The sequence below is a fragment of the Limulus polyphemus genome, unplaced genomic scaffold (assembly GCF_000517525.1).
Source record: "Limulus polyphemus unplaced genomic scaffold, Limulus_polyphemus-2.1.2 Scaffold1407, whole genome shotgun sequence".
Lineage (NCBI taxonomy): Eukaryota > Metazoa > Arthropoda > Merostomata > Xiphosura > Limulidae > Limulus > Limulus polyphemus.
The window spans coordinates 215318-224085 of NW_013667017.1; the positions used below are offsets into that span (position 1 = coordinate 215318).

Below are 8768 nucleotides of genomic sequence, written 5' to 3' on the forward strand. Positions count from 1 at the left end.
ATCCACTTGTATATAGGCCGTACTTTATAAAACTTTAACTTATGTTAGGCCTAAGTTCGAAAAGGAGAAATTAACACTGTAACCCGTATATGTTTTTTTTTCTTTTTTTACTTTAGTTTAGTTAGGACTAAACTTTATTGTACTTAATACTATCGATAAATAAACTTATAATATTATTCTACGACCTAACGTCAAACCTTTTTGTAAAACTTTACTAACCATTTTGTACAACAGCATATTAAAAACTTATCAAAGAACATTCCCCTTTTCTTGTTACTTGTTGTTTCATACAGCAATTGTAACGATTTGATCAATGAGCTTTACAGCTCTGTGCCGCAGGCAGACTGTTTGTCGTCGAGTGAATAATGCGCATGCCCGGATTTTCTTTGGGAAACATTCTAACTACGCATGCTTATGCAGCAGGTTCTCGGTCAGAAAGACTAACGGTCCTACATACACACAAGCAATATAATAGTATAGACTATAGATTATTGTGTCAAATAGCAATGTCGCATCCTACAAAGTTGCATTTTCAGTAGTTGAAAATAATCACTTTAAAATCACTAAAAGATCATAAATCCCCAATATTTATAAAAAACAAACAACGAAAAAAAGTAGGCACAGTGAAGCCCCCCCCCCCAATCTTCCAGACAAAACTTAAAAACACGAGTAGCTTTAAGAGAAAACTAAAAGATATTATAATCAAGAACCGTGTTACTAACAATGATCCCACTGAAAATAAAAACATTTCACAAAATCAAATGCAGTTCACGTAAACACTTTTATATCGAAGAAACCGAGATAGAAATAAACCTCAGACGTAAGGAACATCTTAAAAGATCCTCAAATGTTTTGAACATCTCAAAGAAACAAAACACTATCAACTGAAACCAAAGTCACAATCATCCGAAGAGAACCAGACATCAACAAAAGAGAAATACTAGAATCACTACTGATACAGTCAAGATTAACCCTAAATCAACATTAAAGAACCCCCTTTATTTATATTAATGTGTTATTCACCTCATTTTACTAAAAAGCTAATTTAACACCACCTACGATTACATAAGGAGAGAAACTAAAGTTTTCACCCTCGCTTCTCTTTGACTATTTGCAGCAAACTTACGAAACTAGAGAAAACAAAACTCGACAGGTGAAAAAGTTTGGAGACAGCTTAAACTGGTAACGAAGACATTTTATTTTAAATTTAACATAATAAGAAATATTAACGCCTCATAAGTTTTATCATCAAGTATTTGTTATTAAAATATGAGAAGTGATATAAACCTTGTTCAGCGGCAAGTCTGAAGGATTATAACGCTAAAACTCGAGTCTGTAACGCTCTCTGGAATTCAACTATATTTTTTCTATGTAACTCTTATCTGATATAATGACTGAATACTATAGATCAAAACGTTGTAATCAATAAAATCAAAACTTACCTACTGCTTAAACTGTCGTTATTGTATTTTTTTAATTAATTATTCAGTTCATTCACTAAACATAAACTTTATTTTGTTATTTAATAGACTGTTAACCTTTACTCAGTTTGATTTTACAAAAACATTTTTTGATACTTCATTCATCAGGAATATTTTTATTATGTATACTAGCTAAGGGTAATCGACAAGGAAGTGAAAATTATATAAAGGACAATGTTACATAACGTTTCTCACCCTTCTTTCTTTTGTTATTAAATCCCTAAGGATTTATTAGATGCTAATTGCTATACCCTGTTTTATGTAAGGTAACTATTCACTCAGCTATCTGATTAAGTACTTGTGCCTTCAAATTATAATCCAAAAGTCTAAAAAAAAAAGTGGAAATTTGTTTTATTTCAGGGGATTTTATCTCTCTTATCGGGCAAAAATTCTAAAAGAAGACAGCCCATGCACGACATCAATCAGTTTCCAGTTAGCATACCAAGAATTGCAGTAGCGGAGTGAGCCAACTCTAGATAATGGATGTTAAAACACATAATGGATCATCTATATAGTAAGTTTCATCAGTCACGTGTTCCCTCCTGCCAGAGCATGCGCAATAACAATCAAATGTTGCACAACTTTGAAAGCGAAGAAATCCACACATACTGGCCAGAAATGAGTAAATTAACCAACGTCTGTATACCATGAATAAAAGGTTGCTGTATCCTTTCGTTTTCTAACTACTTTGTTTCATGCTGTAATATCGTTGATTCAGTGCAACCACATTTGCACCCATGGTTATTTACATCAGACCATTACCTCTCTAGTCCTCTTCTGGAAAACTAGGAGGTATTTGTGAAGTTACGAAACATTTTTTGCCCAGAAATTCACCTCTCCAGTGAACCTGGGCTACTATTATCCTTCATCAGTATCCTTGTACAGCCATTTCTTCAGTGAGTCTGGACTACTACCATCCTTCATCAGTATCCTTGTACAGCCATTTCTTCAGTGAATCTGAAGGTGTGACGAATACATTAGACTAACGCCACTTGTGTATGTTGTCGATAAACACCACAACACCAACATTTCCATGTAAACAATAATATTATTCTCAGAATGTTAAAAAACACGCTCAAATATAGTTATTGTACACATGAAAACGTTATTTGTTTAGCAGATATCGTTTACATTTGAAACAATATGAAAGTTTTTCTCTTCACATTTTGAATCTGTCACCAGATGTCGTTAAAACCTTGCATCAAACTCTGGACTGCTTTCCAGAATACAATGGAAACAAAGTCGTCGCGGGTTCGAATCCCCGTCCCACAAAACATGCTCGCCCCTTTCAGCGAGGATTATCTGCGCTAGCCGTCCCTAATTTAGTAGTGAAAGACTTGAGGGAAGACAGCTAGTCATCACCACCCACCGCCAACTCGTGAGCTACTCTTTTACCAACGAATAGTGAGACTGACCTTCACATTAAAACGCCCCCACGGCTGAAATGGCGAGCATGTTTGGTGGGACGTTGGGATTCGAACCCGCAGATTGTTGAAAACCCAACAAGTTTACGATTTTTATAATTACCAAAGCTTATGCTAGAATAACAATAAGATGGACCTTAAATATTGCTTTTAATTGTTAAAAAATATGTTTCTAATTATAAAACTGGATTATTTATATTTGAAACGTAACGTGTTTATTGTACTTCATATTTACACTGTAGTTTACATATGTATAGATGTTCAATATACTATGCTGTGAAATAATATTAAATTTTGTCAGTTGCGAGTGTTGGAGCGTTTTTTAATTCATGACACTAGACGACCCTACTTATGATACTTCACAATGTGACACTAGACGACCCTACTTATGATACTTCACAATGTGACGCTAGACGACCCTACTTATACTTCACAATGTGACACTAGACGACCCTACTTATACTTCACAATGTGACGCTAGACGACCCTACTTATACTTCACAATGTGACACTAGACGACCCTTCTTATGATACTTCACAATGTGACGCTAGACGACCCTACTTATGATACTTCACAATGTGACGCTAGACGACCCTACTTATGATATTGCACAATGTGACGTTAGACGACCCTACTTATGATATTGCACAATGTGACGTTAGACGACCCTACTTATGATATTGCACAATGTGACGTTAGACGACCCTACTTATGATATTGCACAATGTGACGTTAGACGACCCTACTTATGATATTGCACAATGTGACGTTAGACGACCCTACTTATGATATTGCACAATGTGACGTTAGACGACCCTACTTATGATATTGCACACTGTGACGTTAGACGACCCTACTTATGATATTGCACACTGTGACGTTAGACGACCCTACTTATGATATTGCACACTGTGACGTTAGACGACCCTACTTATGATATTGCACAATGTGACGTTAGACGACCCTACTTATGATACTTCACAATGTGACGTTAGACGACCCTACTTATGATACTTCACAATGTGACGCTAGACGACCCTACTTATACTTCACAATTTGACGCTAGACGACCCTACTTATGATATTGCACAATGTGACGGATCCCATTGAAATATCCTCACAGAGTGAGGGTAAAAATATTGCACCTATTTTCGCATTCCCTAATTTTGAGTTGGTACACTAGAGGGCAAGCATCTAGTCATTAAAACCCACCGCCGACTCTTATGCAACTCCTGTTTGACCGAATATGTCCGACATTCGTATAACGCAACAACGGTCCCAAAGTGCGGAAGATGACTTTTTCGGCAATGAATCATCAAATTCACAGTCTAGTTATACTAATTAGTAGGCCACATCCAAATCTCACTATTGATTAGAGTAGATGATGAGTTGACAATTGATGCTTTAATTTATCAGCTCAAAATTAGGGACGGATAGCACAGATAGTGTCCTCGTGTAAGCTTTTTTGTTTTTAATTTCGCGCAAAGCTACACGAGGGCTATCTGCGCTAGCCGTCCCTAATTTAGCAGTGTAAAACTAGAGGGAATACAGCTAGTCATCACCCAACTCTTGGGCAACTCTTTTACCAACGAATAGTGGGATTGACCGTCACATTATAACGCCCCCACGGCTGAAAGGGCGAGCATGTTTGGTGCGAGACGGATTCGAACCCGCAACCCTCAGATTGCGAGTCAAGTGCCCTAACCACCTGGCCATGCCGGGCCACCGTGTAAGCTAAGTGAATATACAAAACAAACGTCAATTCTTGCTTGATACTGTTAAACGCCAAGTACCTGAATAAACATAAACTAATTACAATACGTTGTGCATTACTTACTTATGATGACTAGTGTATTACAGTGCGTAACGACAAATTGAACCAAGCAACTTTCTAAAGAACTGAAGCCCCTTATTGCTACAGTAAAACCTGTATCCAAAGGTACGGACCTCGTTCAATTAATGTGGACCTTCTTCTGTTTGTTGTGGTAGTAAATGTTAATGTATAAGGATGTTAGAAAATAAAAAGGAATGAAAAAATACTTTAAATATTTGATTATATATTAATCTATGCTTAAATATAGTTGATTTAGTGGTAATTTAGGCCACATCCAAATCCCACTTAGTTGAGTGTATGGGAATATTAGAAAATAACGAGGATTGAGAAGTACTTAAGATAATTGACTAAACGTGACTTAGGCTTACCTACAGTTGACTAAACGTGACTTAGGCTTACCTACAGTTGACTAAACGTGACTTAGGCTTACCTACAGTTGACTAAACGTGACTTAGGCTTACCTACAGTTGACTAAACGTGACTTAGGCTTACCTACAGTTGACTAAACGTGACTTAGGCTTACCTACAGTTGACTAAACGTGACTTAAGCTTACCTACAGTTGACTAAACGTGACTTAAGCTTACCTACAGTTGACTAAACGTGACTTAAGCTTACCTACAGTTGACTAAACGTGACTTAAGCTTACCTACAGTTGACTAAACGTGACTTAAGCTTACCTACAGTTGACTAAACGTGACTTAAGCTTACCTACAGTTGATTAACATGTAATTTAGACCATTTATTTACACGTGTTTAGTGTATGGGAATGTTAGAAAATAAAGAGGAGTGAAAAGTACTTAAGAACAATTTAGGCTTAACCATAGTTGATGATTAAGGCCGTTTACTAATACATGTTGAGGTCAGTTGGTAGCATGTACAAGAGGCTATGATTCTGTGACTAGATTAAATGGTTTAACCTTACAGCTTATGTCTTCAGGACAACGAGTCCTGATAAACAACAGAATAAGTCCATATCCAGTAAGTTTCTTTGACGAATGAAGGAGCATTTTGGAGAAGTTTGATTTTCATTGATTTTTGTTTTATAAAAAGATTACAACACTGTGTGCAGCTCGGTATAAAAATAGATACTGATTACAAAAAAAAAGCGAGCAATATGACTTACTCTTGCTGCTAGAGACGAAGTTGGTTTTTCAAGAAGGTCCCACAAAAATTTCTGATACTGAGCACAACGTCCCTCTCCAAAGTCTTCCTCTTCCCCTTTCCTAAGTGACTCTGCCTCCTTGCGCATTTCCTCGTGCACGTGTTCTTTACGCTGGTGATATTTCTGCTGACAGCAGGACTCCAGGTACAGTTCATCAATTCCCCAGTATTCCAAATCGTCGCTGAAAGCCAGTACGCACATTTCCTCTACCAGATGGAGCTTTCCTGTGCGATAGAAGTTAAGCACTGAGCTGAAAGATCGCGGATGCCTGTCAAAAAAATATTCGTTGTCCACCAGACTGTAGTCGTCGCAAAGCTCCATGATAGCCTCGTGCGCGTTACACTCTATCAAACGACCAAGTCGAGTGTGTGGAAGCCTTTCAAGAGTGCGCCACAGCACCTCGTGCTTCACCCCTCCCACGTTGATGGTAACCCTTCGATTTAAGGCCTTACTACGCATAATCATGAAAGGTTCGGGGGGTAGAGACGACATGGATCTGGAGTGTGCTCTGTGCATGTTACACTGAGTAGGCATAGCTCCTCCTATATGCATGGCCTCATTAGGAACGCTCTGAAAAGGTGGCGGAGGCAAAGAGTATCCATCTTGAAAGAGCGGTGTCTGTTGAATTAGGTGTGTTGGGGAAGCGGCACTGTGCGATGGTGGAGCAGGTGGTGTCCCCGTACCTAGTTTGTCCGTCTTTTCCAAGCCTGTCATACCTACGGCTTCGAAAGGCGCCACCGTGTAAGCGAGACTTTGTGGCGAAATAGCTGGAGAGTCGGGTGTGCCCAAACGCTTCAGGGTGAATCTGGAACTACACTCAATAGAGGGCGTAACATGAAGTCTTTATTTAAGTTACTATGAAACTACACATTCTACATCTTTTTATACCTTGTCCACTAGGTGGCCATTGAGGGTTACCAATAAAACTATTCATTGATGAATCAATCAAGGAGTAATCACACAATCGGCACAGCAAGAAGCTATTCATTAAGCGCCACCTGATAGTTAATCCATCAACTAGACTCACTCACGACTCTACGATGCCTGAAAGTAGAGAAATAAAGTTCAGTGTCAAAATCTTGAATTGTAAAAATAAAACTAAAAAAAACATATTATTGAAAGGCTTTTTATAAAATGCAGATTGACAACCATTTGTCATTGAAAAGTACTTCAGCTTAGAAAACAATTAAAACTTGCTTTTAATTACTCACATAGAAAAACCTTTTCACTTCATCCTATTGTAACACGTACCACATTTCATCTTTTGATCAGAGTAGATCCACCAGGTGGAAACCGGAGTTCAAATAGCAACAATTATAAGATCATTCAATTAAAAGTTTCGGAATCTACGTGAACTGTAAAATACATGAAAATGAGACATAGAGAGAAGAACAATGTTTCACGTAATTAGAAGCATACTAAGTAGATCAGAAATTAAAATAAATATAACAAGCAGTGAAATATAACTATATATACAAGGACATCTACTCTGACAAAACCTTAAAAATATATATCTGAATATAAAAGCACTTTTACTGGAACTGGTCAGAAACTTTAAAATCCTTGTGCTCCTCCTATCTTTTACCAAATCGAAAATACCAGCCGCCGCTTTTGCTGATAATTTAAAAATTATTAATCTTAGGTTCATTCAACAATGAATTACCGAATGAACCCAAACCTAAATAATAACCTTAGTGTTAGGCTTACTGTAGTTTCAAACACTACATTCTTTAGTAGCTACCTTTGGTGTAGAAAGGTATAATAGTATTTCAACCATACTATATCTGCTATACATGCTTAAAATTTCACATTTATGGCAAAGCCAATAAAGCTATCTGTCGCCGTCCCTAATTTTGAACTACCGACCAAAGGGAAGAGAGTCATTCAGTAGCACCATACTGCCTAAACTAAAAGATTGACTGTCACTTTTATAACATTCACATCTTAAAGTGCGGGGAATATTTCGAGCTATCACACAAATTCAAACCTGCTCGCCAATTCCGATATCCCGAGCCTCACCAGAGGGTAAACCCACACCCTCCAAAATAAATGAAATAATCTTAATCTACGGTGGCATCATTTGAATAATAAAGATAGCCAATGACAGCTGCTAAAACCCTCGACGACTGAAATATAGCAATCTATAGTAGTTAATTATCCCTCGTATCATATCGTGATTATTTCTTAGACTAACCAAAAATTACGAGTTATTTGTTTTGAGCTGCGTAACAGAATACGAATAACAATTATAGTGACTTTAACGGTGTGTGGTGATCTTTTAATTAAGATCTGATACTAATTATCCGTGGACAACTATTACAGCGTCATCGAAAAATTCAAATAGTCATTACATGATCAGAAAGGAGTGGCTAAGAAAGGAGCACGTGGTACTTGATGAGAAAGGGACACGTGGGTTTCAACTTTTAAAAAGAACTGAAACAAAGGAACAAGAAGAAGCGTTAAAATTGCTATCTTAATGTTATTCAATGGAAGAGTTAGTGTTATGCTAGGTTTGTAGACGTAGTTATCAATGAAAGTGCCTTGCTTTTCTGTTGTAACACTCATAAGATTTTTACTAAAGAAAAACAAATATTTTTAAGTTTGTTTTTTGATTTTTTGATAATTGAAACTTACTCCTTTTTCTTTGTAATTTTTATTGGGTAAGTCTGAAACTTACTCTTTTTATTTGTTCAAAACTAGAAAACACTGCTAAAGACACTGTTCAAAACTAGGAAACACTGCTAAAGACACTGTTCAAAACTAGGAAACACTGCTAAAGACACTGTTCAAAACTAGGAAACACTGCTAAAGACACTGTTCAAAACTAGGAAACACTGCTAAAGACACTGTTCAAAACTAGAAAAC

At 37.0% G+C, this 8768-nt stretch overlaps 1 protein-coding gene across 2 annotated transcripts in view; it reads right to left on the reverse strand.

The window, feature by feature from the left end:
* LOC106463432 (potassium voltage-gated channel protein Shab-like) overlaps positions 1-8768 on the reverse strand; it is a 108745-nt gene that overhangs the window by 78605 nt on the left and 21372 nt on the right. For both annotated transcript variants that reach the window (XM_022390925.1, XM_022390924.1), the window contains exon 2: positions 5865-6947. In XM_022390925.1, the coding sequence (XP_022246633.1) occupies positions 5865-6617 (753 nt within the window). In that variant the 5' untranslated portion in view covers positions 6618-6947. The remainder of the gene's footprint in view (positions 1-5864; positions 6948-8768) is intronic.